This window comes from Hoplias malabaricus, chromosome 2 (genome assembly GCF_029633855.1).
Source record: "Hoplias malabaricus isolate fHopMal1 chromosome 2, fHopMal1.hap1, whole genome shotgun sequence".
NCBI classification, from domain to species: Eukaryota; Metazoa; Chordata; class Actinopteri; order Characiformes; family Erythrinidae; genus Hoplias; species Hoplias malabaricus.
The window spans coordinates 20,048,361-20,070,443 of record NC_089801.1 but is presented as its reverse complement, the minus strand read 5'-3'; the positions used below and the strand labels follow the sequence as shown (position 1 = coordinate 20,070,443).

General features: G+C 43.5%; 1 protein-coding gene across 1 annotated transcript in view; it reads right to left on the bottom strand.

Moving 5' to 3' along the window:
• The window catches only part of LOC136675087 (astrotactin-2-like), a 469,599-nt gene that overhangs the window by 79,648 nt on the left and 367,868 nt on the right, over positions 1–22,083 (bottom strand). Inside the window, exons 14-16 of the mRNA XM_066651501.1 lie at positions 5,450–5,574; positions 2,442–2,546; positions 1–180 (exon numbers count right to left, since the gene is read on the bottom strand). Coding sequence (XP_066507598.1) covers positions 1–180; positions 2,442–2,546; positions 5,450–5,574 — 410 coding nt within the window. The remainder of the gene's footprint in view (positions 181–2,441; positions 2,547–5,449; positions 5,575–22,083) is intronic.

Sequence of the window (22,083 nt, the reverse complement as noted above, 5' to 3'; positions counted from 1 at the left end):
CTTTCTGGTACTGCAGCCAGAGCTGCTGCTGGCTCTTCTTGCTGGGGAAGTAGATGTTGCAGGTGAGCTCTGAGCCATACAGGGCCTCGGAGATGTAATGGCTGCCAAACTGCTGTATAAAGGAGAGCAGCTCCTCTCGAGTGCTGTCTGCCGTCATGGCCTTCAGGACCTTAGAGAAGCCTGGGCACACACACAGGGAGGGAGCAGTGGAGCGGACGCTCGGTCAACCAAGAAGAAGGAATCGTGCACTCAGCTATTCCAACTCATCACAACATTAATGGATGGAGCTCCTTCACTCTAGAGAAAGCAGATTCTCTGCTCTACTGCACAGTGATAAGTGATGCTTTTCAACATGGGTGCCCTGATGTTGGGGACCCACTCTATGGGTCATAAACTGGTTTATTGATGGGTTAATAGAGCAGAAACGGAACCTCGCTGAATTCAGTATTGATTTTTGGATGGAGAATTCTCCAGAGACCCTCAGCCAATGATGTCGAGTTTTCCGGAGATTCTTGGATGTTGAAACCCCTCTCCTACCATCTTCAAAGTCCAGCTGAAAAGCTTGAGTGCTCCTGGGAGCTTGATCCTAGGTTGTCAGTCAAACTTAGCCCTGGGCTGAATTCAGAGCCAGAGAGACAATGCCTTTAGCTGTAGGTGTCCTGTGCAAATAGAACTCCATAAAAACGAATGTGCCCTGTAAACTGTAACCAAACATCGCTGATAGTTGTGGACATCTCTGGTTCAGTTGCATATTGTTTATTGTTTTCCAAAACCTATGAATTTTTGATGTGTATGTGTTTGAAAGGGGTTCAGCAATGTGCATGGAGATACTGGAAGCGGTTTTCATATTCTCTTCAATTTAACAAACTAGCAGTGGCCAATTTAACTTGAATATTCACTGCTTCGTGAAACCAGGAGTGCTGCTGGGAGGCTTTTGTCAACAATAACAGCAGCTGCAGGCTTCGGATAAGAATATTTACCAACAGAATATCACTCTATAACACAATAACTGTATTTCAATGTAATGACAATATTGCAACCCTCAGGACTCAGGAATCAACTTGGCTGTGACTCCTGTGCCCTGCTGATCTCAAGGTGAATTCATATATATATATATATATATATTTGACTAAAAAGATTCATACAGTGTGTACTAAATATAATTGGCACTTGCAAGTTGTGTAATATATGTGGCTGTAAATGTGAATTTCTGGGGAATTTGGTGTGTAAAGTCAGTCTTAAGGCTTCCCTTGACTTTGATGCTGAACATGAATGTAACTATAAACTTTATTTTATTTATTTATTTTTAACTTAACCCTAAACCTAGTGTTTTATTTTTGTGTAAATCTATATTTAACTGATTGCAGCACTATTTCTGTAGCTCTTCTTCAGGTCCAAAACATGTGCCACCATTGGACATGAGTTCTTTCCAGGATGCACCAGGTTTTTTTCAGAGGAAAAGAACTTGCATCTTTAAATTAACTTACAGACCTGCATTAAACTTTATGTTGAATTGTTGAAAGTGTCTAAATAGATTGTAATAAGCCTACATTTTGTAGTTAACTAAACTGCTGATAGAATTATTGATCGAATCATCACCAGGAGTGTTCTAAAAGACATAGCATTGAAGAATGGGACTGTGGTACTCTGACTTCTGGATCTATGGGGGAAAAAAACAAAGGCAATAAAGAAATAACAGCTAGTGGTAAAGCACACCTGAGCGGTCCAAGCTCAATCTCAGAAACCCCCCTTTAGGGAACTGTAGTTGACCTACAGAAAGATCACTTTAAGCTGGACAACCTTTTGTTAATGTTCACACTTCTCAGAAATGTCCCAGATCCCTGTAGGGAACCTTAGAAAAGATGCTGAGGATGATGCATAGCTAGAGCTTGGGGAAATCCTCCAGATATCATTTTTCTGCCTGGACTATGAGCTGGTCACTGAGAGTCCAGCCGAGCTCACGGTTGATGCTTTAGCTTTGTTTCTGTGTGAATTACGAGTTGTGAATAATCATTTAAAGTGTGGTAAATTGTTCTTTGCTTAAGTATTTCTTTGCTTAACTCCAGTGTAACTCCAGTTTAACTCCCATTTTACTATAGTAGAACATCAGAGTAATTCCAGTGTAATCCAATGTAATCTACTCTAACTCCAGTGTAAATCCAATATAATCTAATTTCCTGTAATTCTAATGTAAGTCTAATCTCCAGTGTTCCTTCAGGGTAAAACCAGTATAATCCTGTGTATGTCTAATGTAATCCAGTGTTAATCTAATGTTAACTCCATTGTTATTCTTATTGCTCAGTCCAGTATAATTCTGTTTTATTTTATTATATTTTATTTATTTATTTATTTATTTTAAATAACAGCAGTATACCTCCAGATGACCACTTCACTACTCCCAAAACTACTCCCAAATCATGTCCTTTGTAAGTGGCATCTACCTGAGGAGAGTGTGATGGCACTGAGTTTGACCTTGTAGAGGTTACTGCGGACCCTCCACTGCTGCACCATGGGATACCCCATCCCCTCGCTGACCTGGGCGTCTCCTGGAGGTAAGACACAAAATCACAAAACGACATGCTTTAGTGCTGCCTACAGTGTAGCTGATAACATAGTGGTGGGTGTGTGAGACTTTATGCAGGAACATTGCTGTGAGAATTTGATGGCATCCTGGCACAAGAACAATATTGAGCTCCTGTGCTGGTGTTGGATCTTTTGCTGTACAGTCCAAACACTACCACTCCAACTCATCTAGAAGGTTGGGAGTGTCTTACATCTTACAGCCCAACTCTTCTCGCTCACATTTGGCTTTGGGTTTTGGTCAGATTTAAGCTCATGTGCAGCTGCTCTAGAGCATCCACTTTCACTCAGTGCTATTCTATGAAGATTACGCCAACAATAGTGTGGCAAACAAAAATGGGCGTGTTTATGAGGCTGCTTCATATCTAATTCCCCCCCTCAGTTCATTGCTAAGTCATTGCAAACCAGATTAGTCCCGATACAGCGAAGCAAACTCTGGATTTAAAATGCCGTGGCCCTTCAGGATCTGAATCTATCAAGTGCTTCATAATGAAAAGTGCAGACTGGCTGATGATGTGGGCTTTTTTTGGTAGCAGAGCTTTCCTGGTGTCTGGTTTCTCGCCGCAGATGCTGCCAGATGCAACAGCGGCTCAGATTTGATTTGGCGAGAAACAATCGGCTCGGCAAATCGCATTAACGACTCTCCTAGTAGAAGAAAAACAGAGAAGAGAAACAATTATGGGAGGAGGTATAGAGGATGACAGGAGAGTGCTGCAGTGGGGAGAGTAGAGCTCTGGGGTGCTGGGGGTGTGCTGACACCTCTAGGAGGTGTCTCCAAAGTGGTGGAGCAGAAAATACAGAGACCTGTTTGGCTAATGGTGGGATTAGGGTCACAGCCTGGGGGCAAGAGCTTCTCAGGATCTCAGAGACTACACACACACACACACACACACACAGGCACTTACAGGCACTCCTACACAAGGGAATGTTAGAGAAAAGTGTGTGTTAGGAGTGAAAATTGCAGTCCAGTTGCACAATTTGACCAAAGTTTACTGAAATGAAATGAAGGGTGTCGACAGGTGGTTTGCCTCTCTTTGATCTGCCTTTCTTGGGAAGCTTTACACAGAACTAGAGCTGGACAATAATTCAATATCAATATATATCGCAATATAAAAGGTTTCTATAACAACAGCATGATTTTTAAACACGTTTTCAGTATTTCAGGACGCATTATTTACAGGATCTGTCACTGACTGACGGTATTTACAGGGCACTGTCCTCAATTTTTAAAGTTAGTTTACAAATATTAACATTGACAAAGCCAAGAGGTTTATGTTTGATGGTGATGTCATGATACTTTTTTTTTCTGTTTGTTCTTGGAAGTTTTATACTGTTCATATCGAAAACCGACTTATATCGTATGACCAAAATTGAGAAATACAGGAGGTCCTCGGGTTATGTCAGTCCAGAGTTACGATGTTTCATGGTTACTACACATCTCCCATTTACTGTATAAAGCCTTGTTTCTACTTAAGTGGTTTTGCGTCATTAACGTCGTAACGTGAACTTCGTGATTGGTGTGTGCGGCGGAAGAATACACGGTTACGCGGTTCGGGATGGAGGAGGATAGGTGTTAGGATAGGATAAGTGCTTACAGTATGTTATTTACGTACAGTATGTACCAGTGGCGATTGCTCTAAGACTGTAAGGGAAGCTCAGCTTCCCCTAAAATTTAAAAAAAAGTGATCAAATATATACTGTTGTGTGTACAGTGAATAAATATGCACTACAACGCAATCAACTTTTTTTTCAGAATGAGCTTCTTATCACTGGTAAAGACACGGCTTTCCTCTCAATCATTCCCGCAGCTTCAGTGATTTAAACAGTGCGGACGCTGAGCATCCACAGAGTTCAATAGCGAAGCAGCGAAGTGCAGGGAAACGAGACGAGTCGTTGGATAAATGCTGGGCTTTGTCCCGCCCATCGGACGCTCAGCGTCTCTGGGGGTCTATGGGGCAGTGGGCTGGCCTCGGCTGGCCCGGACGCTCAGCTTCTGCATGATGATTGGATGATCTGTCTGAGGCTGAATCCCTTTTTGATTGACAGCGAAATGAGCGAATCAGCGATCCTTTGGTGTAAAGAGCCGAGGGAGCATTACATTTTCATTCTGTCCCTGGAAAAGACGCCTTGTTGGTACGACAGGGTCTTAGATCATTTTCTTGAAAAGGAACGGAGGGTAGAATTTACGTATAAATAAACCGACACATTTTATGATGTAGGCTGAAACTGAGCTTCCCCTCCTTGAAAGACCAGCATGTACGTATGTTCTGACTTACACCGAAAATCGGTTTACGACGCGACATAGGAATGGATCAACGTCGAGAGGCGAGGACCCCCTGTATAATGTGATATAAATGTTAACCATATCATCCAGCCCTAAAGTGAATTTTGGAACATTCGAATGAGGATTTGATTAGTGTGGTGAGCAAAGACACATCTAAAAGACGGTCACAGAGAGTTCAGAACGAACGTTTTTGTGATGTCTTTTTAAAAACGTCTATAACTTATGTCCAAATAATGTTAATAATGGACGTAAAAAAGACGTCCCAAAAACGTTCATTCTGAAAGACATCTGTGACTGTCTTTTAAACATTCGACGCACATCAAAATGGCATTGTTTTTAATGCATTTTAAATGTCCATTATTGACAACTGTAATAGACGTCTAAAAGATGTTTTAAAAAGACACAAAAACCTTCATTCTGGCTTCTCTGTGGGCGTGTTTTGGACGTGTTTTTGCTCAGTGGGATTAGATCATGAATGCCACCTCAACTCATTCCAGATGTAACGGATTATTCTCTATCATTCCAGAGAAGGCAATTCCAATGCTTCCAATGATGTGAGGTATTCTGCACTCTTTTGTAACTGACCTGTGAGGAGCTGGAGGTTGGGCAGTGGTTCGGACAGCACTCCTCTGCATTGCTCCTCCACCGGCAGGGGGATGACCATTAGTCCGTCTGCCAGCTGAGGGAAGTCCTTGATGAAGTTGTTATCCCTGTGGGGAAGATACCAAAAATGTCTTGATTGAATACTTACAGCGTGTGTTGTACATGTTTTGACATTGTTACATTGTGACATCTTCAAAGTCAACTTTATTGTCCTTTCTTCTCACCACAGATGTGTGTGAGTGAGTGAGGAATGAGACTCTATTAATGTGTCCCAATTCCTAATGAGCTGCCTTGAACTAACCACTGTCCACAGAGGCAGAGGTCTAAGGGTCAGCATGCCGACCCACATCCAACACTTCTATAGAATTCAGAGAACGTTTTCTCACCATTTGCTAGTTCTCCAGATTGTCCGCATGCTGGAAAAAGGTCTGGTGTTTGTATGAAGCCCTGGCTTGGTACGTGGGGATAAAGCTAAGGATCTCATTCTAACATTGCTCAGGCTTTGTCATTATAAATCATTATCATTTGTCATTATAAAGCTTTTTTGTTTAGTTTGCTTTCGTTTTTGTTCAATTAAATCCATGAAATTCACCTTTAATTTGGACAGAGGCTATCAGCTTGTCACATGTTTTCGTACATGCAAGGGATGATGAGGTGTGACAACGTACCCCATATGAATGAAAAGAGCATTCTATGTTTTATTTTTTGCTTTATTTTATGCTTATTGATATTTAGTTGAATGGTGATATTTAGTTGGATGCCATTACAACATGATTGTACCAGAATAAGTCGCAATGAACTGAGAACTTTTTGATACACACCCTGCATTCTTTAGTCTTGAGTATATTTTGTTGTGTATATTAAAATTTCTTGAATTCTCAGTTTGTGATTAAGTTTATGGGCGGCAGGGTGCAGCAGGGAATGGTGGGTTTCCTACGGGTGACTGTGAGGAGTTTGGTGTGTTCTCCCTGTGTCTGTATGGGTTTCCTCTGGGTGACTGTCTGTGAAGAGTGTGGTGTGTTCTCCCTGTGTCTGCGTGGGTTTCCTCCTGGTGTCTGTGAGGAGTGTGGTGTGTTCTCCCTGTGTCTGCGTGGGTTTCCTCACGGTGACTATCTGTGAGGAGTGTGGTGTGTTCTCTCTGTGTCTGCGTGGGTTTCCTCCGGGTGCTCCGGTTTCCTCCCACGCTCCAAAAACACACGCTGGTAGGTGGATTGGAGACTCAAAAGTGTTCGTAGCTGTGAGTGTGTGTTGCCCTGTGAAGGACTAGCACCACCTTCAGGGTGTATTCCCTCTTTGCGCCCAGTGATTCCGGGTAGGCTCCGGACCCACCGCGACCCTGAACTAGATAAGGGTTATAGACAATGAATGAATTAATGAATGGTTGGGAATCAGTTGATAAGCTGTTCATGACCGTCGACACTAGAGTCAGTCTGTATATGTGTGTTGACTGTCAGTAGAGTGTCTAAAAGCAGACAATAGACTATATATGCATTGCACATTGACTATTTTATACATGTTGTTTATTTGAAACAACACCAAGTAAAAGACAGTGGAGGCAGGATTGTAGATGAAGGTCTATCAAAGACTGTTGTGTGTATTTCAGCACTGGTTATTTTAGTCATCCTTAGCAGCATATGGACATTAAAGCGTCCATGCATTTAAATGAGGGCAGTGTTATCACTTGTGAAGTGATAAACAGGACGTGAGAGTGCTTTAGTCCAGCGGTCTGAGTGCCAGTGAAGTCTGGAAGACTAGTCCTGGATGCTTCTGGACAGGATGAATGGGTGTATAAAGTCCATGTGAATGGTGACAGGCACCTTTTCTGAATCTGAATCCAGCCTTTAAGGCCACACAGTGTTATAAACGCTTATGTGCTAGGGGTCAAATTGCAAGCAAAGTATTTCCACATTTGTGGACTTCACGCCAAGTCTAGCCAGGCCTCTCTGGCGCCAAATTGGTAGCATCAATTGACCATGAGGTCATCCAGACTTCTCTGAAGCTGAGGAGTGTTTAGAGCGATAGACTTCACTGGACGCATTCAGAGTGAGAGTAGAGTGAGCACTGCGACGCCACTGTGATGAGTGACTGAGCTTTAAAGGCCAGGGAGGGACTGAGCTGAGATTGGAACCCAGCCAAGGAACTGCACAGACAGATAAGAGGAGAGAGAGAGAGAGAGAGAGAGAGAGAGAGAGAGAGAGAGAGAGATTGCACTAGGGGGCAGCCTTCTCTCTCTCTTCTAAAAGACCACAAGTCCATGTCTGTGCGTGAGAGATAGAGGAAGATGAAAGACAACAAATGAAGAGATAGGAGCAGAATCCTTTTAAAAACATAAATAAATAACATCAGAATGCTGCAGCAGATTGATTTTCAAAGCAGGAGTGAGACTACTGAGCAACGGGGCATTTCACACTCATCATTTCATATCTTTACAGATGGAAAATTATATATTTATATATTTTCAAAGTGTCCGGATGGACACCAGTGTCCGAAAATGTGCAAAGTGAAATACAGACGTGATTTTTCCTTCTAAAGTTTAGCGTCTGCTCCCAGAGTAAAGTGTAAATAAAGTGTAAAGTTAAACTCAAATAAAATATCATTTTAACTGACTTTTTTTTTACTAAATCTAATTGAGATAAATAGTTTTCATCTTAAAACTTTGCATTTTTAACTACAGTGGGTCCTCGACTTACGACGTTGATCCGTTCTTACGTCACGTCGTAAACAGATTTTCGGTGTAAGTCAGAACATACTGTACGTAAATAACATACTGTATACATACAGAAGAGTCTGCCTTACGCTTGGGAGCCATAATGAAGGGCAAAAAGTTCACAAAATCAAACACACACGTGCACACGTGAGAGAGAACGATGTAGCAGCAAGCTAAAATGGCATACTATGCGAAGGGTGACGCCGTCCTCCTCGGTCCCGAGCTGTGTAACCGTGTATTCTTCCGCCGTGCACAACAAACACGACGTTTATGACGCAAAACCACTTAAGTCGAAACAAGGCTTTATGCAGTAAATGGGAGATGGTTCGTAACCACAAAATATCTTAACTCGGGACTGATGTAACCCAAGGACCTCCTGTGTTTTGCTCTTATTATAGTTTAATTTATTCATCAAATGTATTTTATTTGACTTTACCATTTTTTCCTTTTCCTCTAATATGTCGTCATGCTATTATTACTATGTTATAAAGCACATTTCTGCTACGTTGTTTATGATGAGAGTATGAAAAGGGCTCAGTAAATACATATCAACACAATTAAAATGATTAGTATTAGAATTGTTATAAGTCTATTTAGTCTAACATAGGATATGTAATAAATATGTAATAACATTGTAAATACTGTAATATATTATAAAGGCTCATGTCAATTTACACATGTATAATGTTCATGGAATTATCCACTTGTATCTGGACTGTTGTAAATATCAGGACAGACTATTATTCCTATATAATTACATATTAATAACAGGGTATACATTTTCCAAGAAGACTTAAGGCCAGAATCTTATAGGAGCACTGCCATGAATACAAAGTCTCTCTCTCTCTCTTTCTCTCTCTCTATCCATCTTCTCTGACTTTCACAGGGGATTTCAGTGGAACCGCAAGAGCCTGTTAGAAACAATCAGGACATGCTTTACTGGAAGAGAGAGAGGAGGTAATGATATATAGGGAGCAGAGAGCAGGAGATAGAGAATAACAAACCAGATAGAAATTGAGAGAGAAAAAGGTGGAGAGAGAAGAATGGGATGAGAGAGAGAGAGAGAGAGAGAGAGAGAGAGAGAGAGAGAGAGAGAGAGAGAGAACACTGTAAAGAGATTAGCGCTCAGCGATGTATTGATTGAGTGAAATAAGCGAGTGAGGGCTGCTCTCGGAGCGAGGGATGGATGGATGGATTTTGCTTTCATTCGAAGCTTTGTTCTGCTCTTCAGTGTAAACTCATTAACTGTCGCTCTGTTTTTAAATGGGCGGGGCTTAGGGATCCCCCTCTGCTTCTGGATGGCCATGTTTATTTTAGACAGAAGCAGCTAAATAACTGTTCGATGATCAGCAGTGGCAGCTGGACACAGAACATCTGGAATCTAGAGGCAGCAGAATGTATTGTTTATTATTTGCCAAATCATTGGTATATGAGGGAATGGGGTGATTTGTGGATTGTCATAGTAACGGCACACCCTGAGAACTACAGGCAGGAACCTCCACCCCTGCACACCCCTACACACCCCTGCACACTCTACACACTCTACACACCCCTACACACCCCTGCACACTCTACACACCCCTGCACACCCCTACACACCCCTGCACACTCTACACACCCCTGCACACCCCTACACACCCCTGCACACTCTACACACTCTACACACCCCTACACACCCCTGCACACTCTACACACCCCTGCACACCCCTACACACCCCTGCACACCCCTACACACCCCTGCACACTCTACACACCCCTACACACCCCTGCACACCCCTACACACCCCTGCACACTCTACACACCCCTACACACCCCTGCACACTCTACACACCCCTGCACACCCCTACACACCCCTGCACACTCTACACACCCCTGCACACTCTACACACCCCTACACACTCTACACACCCTTACACATCAGAGTGGAGCCGCCTGTCTGAACGAGTCCTAAGTTTTGTCTTCTCCTGTGCCTTGTCTGTCATTAGATCGGCAGGTCCCCACAGTGTCTGACCTGAGTGAGAGGTTTGTCCAGACATAGACATACTGAGTCATGGCAGTTTGTATCTTGAGAGAAAAGGGAAATAGACCAAAACGAGTCCAAACGAGACAAAGAAAGAGGAGAGAAATGCTTTTAGGATGCGTGTGATTTGGAAGAGATTGGGACATGGTTCACTAGCACTTCAAAGACTGACAATGAACACTAGTTTACAATGACTGTATGACACTGTGTGTGTGTGTGTGTGTGTGTGTTTCAAGACTCCAGAGTCTTCATTACTGTATTTGTCTGCTAGCATCCATCTGAAGCCACTCAACATTCCACACACCACCCTAACACAGACCAGCAGCAGCAAGTAGCTGCTTATGATTATGTGTGTATGTTTGTGTGTGTGTGTGTGTGTGTGTGTGTGTGTGTGTGTGTGTGCGGGATGCCATGCATGAAAAAAATATATTCATCAACGACTAACCACGACTGTCAGAGCTATGCCTTATTTTCAGGCCTTAAACATAAAAAAAGAGATAGATTTCCACTAACACATCTATGGCACTTCTAATAGTTCGTTAGCCTCAAATAGTGGTGCACATGACGATCTGTGTCCAGTATTTAAGGCAAACATTTGAAACTTGGCTGCTTCAAGATATTAACCCCTATATTGCCAAATACATTGTTTTAAGAGTTTAAATATTTTATATTGTTAACTAAAATTATTATTATTATTATTATTATTATTATTTTTATTATTATTATTATTGTCAATCTATAGATAAAAATGTAGATTTCACTTTACTATCATTGCTCAAAAAAAATACAAGGCACCCAATGTGCACTTTGCATCTACCAGCAGTGTGCAAAAGAGCGTATGAGGTAGTGCAGTGTGTACACACACACACACACACACATACACACACACACACACACACACACACACATACACATATGATCATGAACAGGATTATGTTTATAATGAATGCAGAACATATGACTGTGTTTATCCTATTTTGTCTCCTCCTTCATATCTTCATCTTCCAACACACATCAGCCACCCACCTGCAACAAACAACACACACACATCTCTCTGTCTCTCTCTCTCTGTGGGAGGACTTAATGAGGGTGGAATTGTCTCCCAATTAAAGGACTCCTCTCACTAACCCCCCCACCCCTTCCTACACACACACACACACACACCTTACTTGCTTCTTGTTTTCAATTTCATTTGGTTTAATTGGTGAAACATTTGTCTTGTCTCTAAAGTCCTACTCTCTCTCTCTCTCTCTCTCTCTCTCTCTCTCTCTCTCCCTCTCTCTCTCTCTCTTACTTTTAAAATTAAATTGAATACGAGTAATAATGAATTATTCATTGTACAGTACAGAGAAGTGCCTTCGTTACAAACTAACTTCCCTTTTTTTTCTTGTGCACCATCAAACACAACCGCTGTATTCACCACAGGCCGGATGATTAGCATTTGTTTAAACCATTTGTGTTGAACTTTAACTGATTCTAGTCGCGTTAAACACACACATGGGAGGAGTTAACATTTGTTTTTAAGAAGTGGGCGTGATTACTCTGAGGGTCAAAAGTTTGGGGGCACGCGGCGTGTACAGATCTGTCCTCCTCCTCCTGCGTGAACGCTGTTGTTGTGTGGACTTCAAACGGACACCTAATGAAGTGACACACAGAGCTGGGTCTGGGGCTGAGCATTGGGCGCGGTGCCCTTGTGCTTATGGGTAACTGCATTGAAACTCATTGGAAGCACCCAGTAGATGGGGTTTGCACACAATTATGGACATGTAGTGTAACATACAGAAACCTCACTGTGCTCAGCTGAGGTGAGCTGAAGCTGCTGGTGCAAAGCTGAGCCACTGGAGGGTGCTGTCTCTCTGTGCTCTGTAGCCCACAGTGAGAAGAGAGTCAGCATTCTGCCAGTTCACATTCACTGTAAAGGTGAGAGTGGAGAGGAGCCTTCGGCAGCACTACCACACACACACACACACACACACACACACACACACACACACAAAGAAAGGCTTCTCTTCTCATTACTCAAACATGCTCTCTCTCTCTCTCTCTCTCTCTCTCTCTCTCTCTCTCTCTCTCTCTCCTTTTTATCAGTCTGTTCTTTGGCCCTTTTCTGTTTTTCCCCTTTCTTCTATCACACTCTCTCTTTTGTAACCATTTTTTTACTTCTTTATTTTTCCTCATCACCTCCTCTTCTCTCTCCATCACTGACTCTGTATCTTTTTCTGTCAGTTTTATGCTCTTTCTTTATATTCTTTGTCTTTTTAAGTTCTTTCAATAAAAACATCCTTCTTCCTAAATGTCCTCTCTCTCTCTCTCTCTCTCTCTCTCTCTCCCTCCTTTTACTTGCACTGCACACTCCAAGGGTGTTTATTTTTATTTTCTATAATTTATACCCCCTGCCACCCCCTCCACACACACACACACACAGACACACACACACTCCCAGTGGACAGTGAATCAAATGCGATGATGCACCTTCAACATCCGCCCACTCTGTTTTTTCTCGTCCCTGACTCATGATGAGTGTGGACCATAAACATGAAAAAAATCACATGGAATCGCATCTGTTTGTTTATCGTTGTATCAGAATTAACACACGTCAACAACAACATAAACATAAACAGACACCGCCACCAGGTCCAATTCTGTCAGAAAGAGCCATACATCAGTCCAGAAAAATAATGTAAACCAGCCACCAGTGGACATCATGCTAATGCAGATAACATCATCCATTCATTCATTCATTATCTGTAATTCCTTATCCAGGTCAGGGTTGTGATGGGAGCAGAGCCTACCCAGAATCACTAGGTGCAAGGTGGGAACACACCCTGGAGGGGGCACCACACAGGGTGACACACACACACTCACACATTCACTCACATACTCTTACCTACGGACACCTTTGAGTCACCAATCCACCTACCAACATGGTTTTGGAGCATTGGAGGAAACTGGAGCACCCAGAGGAAACCCACAAAGACACAGGGATAACACACCACATTCCTCACAGACAGTCACCTGGAGGAAACCCACGCAGACACAGGGAGAACACACCACACTCCTCACAGACAGTCACCCGGAGGAAACCCACGCAGACACAGGGAGAACACACCACACTCCTCACAGACAGTCACCCGGAGGAAACCCACGCAGACACAGGGAGAACACACCACACTCCTCACAGACAGTCACCCGGAGGAAACCCACGCAGACACAGGGATAACACACCACATTCCTCACAGACAGTCACCCAGAGGAAACCCATGCAGACACAGGGATAACACACCACACTCCTCACAGACAGTCACCCGGAGGAAACCCACGCAGACACAGGGAGAACACACCACACTCCTCACAGACAGTCACCCGGAGGAAACCCACGCAGACACAGGGAGAACACACCACACTCCTCACAGACAGTCACCCGGAGGAAACCCACGCAGACACAGAGATAACACACCACATTCCTCACAGACAGTCACCCAGAGGAAACCCATGCAGACACAGGGATAACACACCACACTCCTCACAGACAGTCACCCGGAGGAAACCCACGCAGACACAGGGAGAACACACCACACTCCTCACAGACAGTCACCCGGAGGAAACCCACGCAGACACAGGGAGAACACACCACACTCCTCACAGACAGTCACCTGGAGGAAACCCATGCAGACACAGGGATAACACACCACACTCCTCACAGACAGTCACCCGGAGGAAACCCACGCAGACACAGGGAGAACACACCACACTCCTCACAGACAGTCACCCGGAGGAAACCCACGCAGACACAGGGAGAACACACCACACTCCTCACAGACAGTCACCCGGAGGAAACCCACACAGACACGGGGAGAACACACCACACTCCTCACAGACAGTCACCCAGAGGAAACCCACGCAGACACGGGGAGAACACAGCAAACTGATGACATCATGCTAACTCTTAATAACGTTTTGCCAATGACCTCATAATAACTGAAAATGACATGCACATATACAAACAACAAATGGCGGCGTGTGCATTAGATCATACAATCCGTAAATGAGATTATATGTGCATCACATATAATATATATATATATATATATATATATATATATATATATATATATATATATATATATATAAAAAAAAAGCCATGTACATATGATACATCATGCTGATAACATCATGCTACCTGATGCCTAACAGTCCAGAGCTTTGCTAATAATGGCTAATGTCAAAGGCTTCCTCGTATCATCACGTAAATGACAGATCAACTGGCTTTGATCAAATGAATGTAGTCCTAGGATCCACACGTATAAATATGGCAGAGATTAATAGTCCAGGTCAGAGAACAGTGTCAATAACATAAGGAGTGAACTTGGCCACAAACTCGCACTGATTTTACTGTATTATTTATTTATATTATAGCTCAGTTCCAGGAGGATAATGGAATATCGTTCTTCATCTCTAAGAGATATATATTATGGAAGATATACAAATGTAATGCGGAAGTCATAATTAATCCCTGTGATACTGTTCTGGTGGAGGGAATGTCTTCTCGGTTCTTGGTGGAAGTTGTCCTCGTCCTCTGAGCCTTGCAGCCATTGTCAAAGTTAGTCACGATCGTTAGCGCAACAGTATTCATCACTGCAGTCCTCTCTGCTCCTTGGTTACACTCCAGAAACCCAGAGGAAATGGAAGGCTTTCAAGCCTCACGCACAAAGTTATATATTCATCCTGTCAACACAACAAAAACTGCACCTAATGTGGGGGAAAGAGCAGAGTAACAATTTGTCTGGTGCCTCCTTGGGGCTATGACATCCTTGTCACAGTCGACACGGTGTGTATTAGCATAATAAAAAATGGTTGTTTGCTGAAACCTGTTGTTATTGCTAATATTGTTGTTGTTTTCTGGAAATTGCTGTCCTGTACTTTCTGGCTGGGGTTGTGTTACAACGCTGTGGATGCACTTTGAAGCCTCCCCGCGATGGCAGCCCTATTATTAGACCTTGCTTTGGTTTGTATTATGAGCTGGAACATATTTTATCTTTCTCTCTGATGTATTCATAAGAACTCAGAAACTGATTTAGGATGTTGTGACAAGTGACTGCGATTTACTGTGGATGTCTGAAGCCATGTCATCTCTGAAAATAAGCATTCACAGTGTTTTCAAATGGATGGATTAATGGATGGATGGAAGAACAGGTGCACACATCACAGGGAGGAATAAATGACTGGTTGTGGAGATTGCCAGATCAGAAATGACAAATTATTCCAAGGGTTCATATCAAAAACAACAACTCTTGGATTTCACGCTGAATTACGGAGGAATGGAATAACTGAAGAGGAAAAGAAATATCAATTTTATTTACATTTTGATTTTCACTTTAAAAGAAACACCCCCCTTCTACTGATGTTCACTGGCCACTTTATCAGAAACACCCCCTTCTACTGACACTCACTGGCCACTTTATCAGAAACACCCCCTTCTACTGACACTCACTGGCCACTTTATCAGAAACACCCCCCTCTATTGATGTTCACTGGCCACTTTATCAGAAACACCCCCTTCTACTGACACTCACTGGCCACTTTATCAGAAACACCCCCCTTCTACTGACACTCACTGGCCACTTTATCAGAAACACCCCCCTTCTACTGACACTCACTGGCCACTTTATCAGAAACACCCTCCTTCTACTGACACTCACTGGCCACTTTATCAGAAACACCCTCCTTCTACTGACACTCACTGGCCACTTTATCAGAAACACCCCCCTTCTACTGACACTCACTGGCCACTTTATCAGAAACACCCCCCTCTACTGACACTCACTGGCCACTTTATCAGAAACACCCCCCTTCTACTGACACTCACTGGCCACTTTATCAGAAACACTCAGTCCTACTTGGACAAACTGGCCACTGTATAAGAAACACACTTCTGTTTCCAACCAGTGGCCACTTTATCAGAAACACCCTTGTCTACATCCACAAACTGGCCACTTTATTGCAAACAGCCCCCTTTTACATTCACAGGGTCCAGCTTATTAGATACACCACCACCACCACTTACCCCCCCCCCACCCCCACGCACACACTTTATTGCAAACGCCCACTTCTAATTTAACTCATTAGCCATTTTTAGTTCCACACAGTGGCCTCTTTATCAGAAACACCCTGTTCTCCATCCACCGCAGTGTTGCTGGACACTCAGCGTGACTGAATGTGGCCCACCAGCCAAACATATCCAGACTAGAGCAGCTTGGTGGTCCACTGACCCAGCAGCTGAACTAGTCTCCCACTTCACACAATCAACATTTTGGGGGTTCACATCAGGGGTTTTCGATATAGTGGCCAGTGGTCTAATTATCCCCCAGATATTATCTAATTGTTACCCTTTTAGATCTTGACCCATATTTGAGGTGAGAGTGTGAATGAGCCCCGAGCAGCTGCTGCTGTTTGTTTCGTGGCAGAATAGTGGGAGGGAAGTGTTTGGATGTCAGCCTCCATCCTGCATTGGAAAGAAGGTGATAGCATTCGCTCAGAGTATCAGCCTCACACTTCTGTCAGCCTGCTTCACACACACACACACACACACACACTCGGACTGATTGGCGCTAAAGATACAACATGGCCCTTCATGGTTTTGACAGCTCTCAGTTGGCAGGAGCCAAAGCAGTTGGGTGGCCATATTGCCGGAGACAAGTCGTGAATGAAATCTTAGCGCACGTCTTTGACTCAAGCTATCGGGACGCTGCTGGACTGACAAAGAGCAGATGGGTCTCTCCCCTCATGGAGTCTTTTTTCCTGTCTTTAATGAAGGACCACGTCATGCCAAAAGTACTTTGGTGTAGCATCTAACGCCCCACTTTTCTTATTCCTTAATAGACACCCACCAGCCAGAACTTGTTTCCACACTCACTGTCCATTCTCTCAGCTCCACTGACCACACAGGAAAGCTCCATGGTCCTGGGGTTGTGGGTCCAAAACCTGCCTCGGGTCAAAGTCTGTGAGGAGGGTGTGTTCTCCCAGTGTCTGGATGGGTTTCCTTTGGGTCCTCCTGCATCTTCCCAAAGTCTGAACACATGTTAGTTTGTGGCTTGAATGTTCAAAATTGTCCACAGTTATGAGACAGTGAAGTCCAACACTAAACAGGATGAAGCGGTTCAAGAAAATGAATGAATGAATGAATGAATTGAGGTGTGTTAGTGTGTGTCATGCTGATAAGAGTGGATCAGACACAGCAGGTGATCCTGGAGTTTAAACCCCTCAGTGCCACAGCTGTCCAGTGACCTAAACTACCCTGTGTCCACTGCTGAAGGACTAGAGGATGACCAACACACACTGTGCAGCAGCAGAAGAGCTACTACCTCTGACCTTACATCCACAAGGTGGACCAATGAGGTAGGAGCATCTAACAGAGTGGACATGTGTGTGTCTAGGTCTAAAAACAACATGTTGGTTGCATTGCCTTCTTCCGAAGACCCAAGTCTCAAAGATATTTGAAGATGTTGGGATCAAGGCTCTGGGGCGATCAGTCAATTGCCCCAAGAAGACATTTCTCTTTCATATTAAGGGCTCCTTAAACTGATCCACATCCTTTCAGACCCAGATCACACACGGGGTGTTTCCCCTTCCTTCAATGAAAAGCACATCTTACATCTAACTTTTCTTTTCAGTTTGTGTACTGAAAAATTAATAACCTTATACAGTATATACTTCTTAAACATAAAACTCTTTATATATTCATTAAAAGGGGGTGTGGCCTGTGCTATAGACCAATAACGAAAGATACTGGAGCTGACAATAACACAAAGCCATGTCTCTGTTACACAGTCCTTCACCAAGCAGAGCTTCACTTTCAAAAGAGCATTCTTCTCCTTATCTGCAGCAGCAACTCATTCACTCTGCGCCGCTTTCATGTTTTGAGAAGCCTGTGATGCACATATTTCAAGCGCATCGTCATTATTGTGTGCAGGGGGGTGGTAAACCATTTAAAAAAGATAAAATAAGATGTGATAAAATGAGCTTCAAAATGACAACATGCTCTGAAGGAACCGAACGCTGGGGGTTTACAGGACATGAATAAGCATCTGCAACCCAGGGAGGAAGCGCCGTCTGGGTCATTCCATTCAGACGCAAGCAGCCGAAGCCAGGAAAAGAAATAAATAAACAAACAGATCCGAATAAATAAATAAGTAAATAAATAAATAAACACATAAATAAACGCTCCCAGACATCACAAGCTGAGCCAGACCCTCAGGGCTGTTCCACATTTAAGTTTCCTGGCTTCCAGAAGGGAGTCAAATGCGAGCAGTGCTGGGGTTACACAGCTAGTGTTTTGGAAAACAGTGGATCTGGGAATGCTGGAAAATGTGGGATAATGATTTTCCAAAGCAGGATTATATCAAGCAGGGGATTTTGGGTGTGGGAAGTGAGTGCAACACCAAGCAAAGGTTTTTTGTTTCAGGCATGAGGTGCAATTTCTGCCTGTTGTGGAGGTCCTCTCCTGGGGGTTTCCCTCATTGCTCACTAGCAGCTCAACCGTCACCAGTGTGTGTGGATTTCCTCCGGGTGCTCCACCATTTCGAGTGACTGTGTTTGTGTGTGTGTGTGTGTGTATGTGTGTGTGTGTGTGTGAGTAACTGGGTGAGAGTGTGAGTGAATGGGTGTGTGAAACTGTCAGCAGGTGTGAGTGACTGGGTGAATGTGAGAGTGACAGGGTGAGAGTGTGGGTGAATGGGTGTGTGAAACTGTCAGCATGTGTGAGTGACAGGGTGAGTGTATGAGTGACAGGGTGAGTGTGTGAGTATCTGGGTGAGTGTGTGAGTAACTGGGTGACAGTGTGACGGACCAGTGCCTTGTCCATGCTACAGATCCAAGGTGACGTTAGTGAGTGCTGTTGTGCAGTCTTTATGAATGAGTGAGTACTTTGGGTTAAAGATATCGCCCACAAAGGTCACACATGTTAATGATTCCAGATTGTGGCATGCCACCAGAACTATTTATTGTACATTTTTTCAACTGCAGCAAATATGATGTATATGTCATCCTTACATTTCCTTTTATTTTTGCTCAAATACACATTATACACTTGCATTAAAATGGCCGTAGAGAGCTTAGATAAAATAAATCCCAATTCTAAAACACCTTTAGGACCCTTCATACTCTTAAAGATGCAAGGTTTCCCTATGACAGCCATGATGTAGGTGTTATTTAGCCTGACCGCACCAAATATAGCGCTGCAATACCACACACTGACAGTTATATGCATGCAGTACTTGAGGTGACAGACATATTTCACCTGGAGCCGTAAAAATCGAGACGTATGAGGGCCAAAACATAAAGGCTGCTTTCTGTGCAGCACTTCCTTGACCTGCCTCATCTCTTTATGATCCCTATTTCAATCTTAATAACCAGTGAAATACCAGTGTGCCCTATTCCCCTATCAGCGAGAACCTCCTGCTACGTATTTATCCCTTCGGAGGAGCTGTGAGCCCTAGCGTTTAGCGTCCTATCTGCTTTTAGCATCTCTCGGCTTATATATCGCCCTTGAAAGTACCCCCTTCCTCTCCAAGCCTGGAAGCTTGGAGATTTATAAGCCCTGGCACTGGATGCAGAGAGGCCAAATACCAGGCCTAATCTCACCAGCTTTAATATCTGTTGTTTGAAGGCATACGAAATGAGAACATGCGCCGTTCGCTACAGTGATAAAGCTGCAATGTCACCCCAGAGTCCTCCCCCACCCCCCACCTCAGCACCCACCCCCCACTCCACTTTATCACGTTCATAAAGAACAACAAGCCCTGAATTATGAATTACAGAGTTATTAAAGGCCCACGTCTCACCATAATTTATGCCCCGCTCAAACAATGCGAGTGTTTACTTAGCGCGCTAACACTCGCGCGCCGCAGCGCTGTTTGTCAAAGCACAATGGGACGTGAAAGTAAACAGATTAGACACTGATTAAGTGCCAGTCGAGAGTCGGGAGGGAATTTATTTCTTCTTTCTTTTGGTGCCAAAGCTCAGGTTTAAGGATCTAGAGCCAAAGCCTTACGGCTTTAATCTTTAAGGGATGTATAAGAACAGTAACCAATAGCAACAAGGTGGGAGGTGTTGTTTATAAGGGGCCGGGGGAGGAAAGGGATGCACAGTGATGAGTGCTGGCTTGTTTTTGCTTGGCACCCCAGTCACATGACTTTCTTAGGGATCCAGTTTATTGACCCTATGAAAACATGACAGTATACTTCATATTGAAAGGTTTTATTAACTTTCTCGTGTGTGTGTGTGTGTGTGTGTGTGTGTGTGTGTGTCACATTGTAGGGCCAAACCTATTTACACACTTTCATTTTGGGCAATTGTCTTCCTTGTGGGGACCATCAGCTGTAAATCATAACATTTAAGGAGAAAATAAGTTTTAAGTTTGGCTTAAGGTTAGGGCTAGGGTTAAATCTGCAGCAAATAAGCACTATTTACTGGTTCATTAATGAAAATCTATGTAAAGTTCCCACAATTCACATATACAAGATTGTGTGTGTATGTGTGTGTGTGTGTGTGTGTGTGTATGTGTGTGTGTGTGTGTTGCTGTAGCAGTACACACCATCTTTGTAGGCTGATAATAATGAGGATCATCTTAATGTGGGAGGGATAAGCCTGATAATCCCAGTAGCTGTGGGTTGAGGGTCGTTACAGTGATGTATCATCAAGTCTATCTTCCTCCACAGAACAGGATCAGTGCAAAACTTAATGGGACTATCAGTGGGGCACTGCAGAAAATAGCAATCGGAAATTAATGCAATTTACTGGACTGGACTGTCTTTGCTTAGATTTTTATTTTCTGTGGATTATTAGTCATTGTAGGAATAAGTAAACCATGCACTTGACATAACAGGCCACTACAGACTGGGCACTTTATCAGAAACCCCTCTCATAGGGCTCTTTTCCATTGGAAGGTACATACTTTACTCTGATCTACTTGCTGTTTGGTACCTGGTCCCTGGTCTGTTTTCTACCAAAAGCATGGTGTATTGGCGTGTTGTTGTTGTTGTTGTTGTTTGGGACTGAACACAGCTCCGTCATCAGTTCAGACAGATCAGTAGAGTTTGTTCCTTCCTTGTTGCAGCGTCCAGCTCTCGCTGGATTCTTTCATCAGCCACCGATCCAAGGAGCGCTTGAACCTCTTCAAAAGACCACGGCGTAATTTTACGAGCTGCCGTCGTGAGTCGGATAAAAACAAACATGATCTCTGCTGCAGCTGGAGATTTTACAGATGGAGAGTTGGTGCTGGACATCTGCATTTCATATTGATTGACACGTCTCTCTGGCCAATCAGAGCTCTGAAAGATTTACACGTCATGTTTAATCCTGACTCACTGGGAGACATGAGGGAGCAGGTACTAAAAAAGAACCCTGTTTCAGGACCAGGACCAAATTCACCTGATGGAAAGGCAAACATAAGCAGAGTAGAGAATCTTAGTGACCGTACGCTGGAAAAGCACCACTACTGGTGTATAGTGAGAGCTTGTAACATCACACACACACACACACACACACACACACACACACACATACACATAGACAAAACAATGTCAGTGTTGTATCTGCACAGCAATGTCCAGATAACTGATCAATAATGCATATAGATGGGCTAACATCTGTACAACTACAAAGCAGAGGTTTTTAAGGTGGGTGTTTCTAATATAGTGGCCAGTGAGCATTCCTCATAAGTGGCCAGTGAGTGCACTTTAGAGTACAAGCATGACGTCCAAACACTACTGACCACAGGAGGAATGAATACAGTAATTATATAGAGTACAAAAAAGGACAGAGAGGAACTCTGTCCATTTCCCCGACCCACTCTAAATCCCTGGCCCCATTCTTTTGCCTTTTCCCGTTAA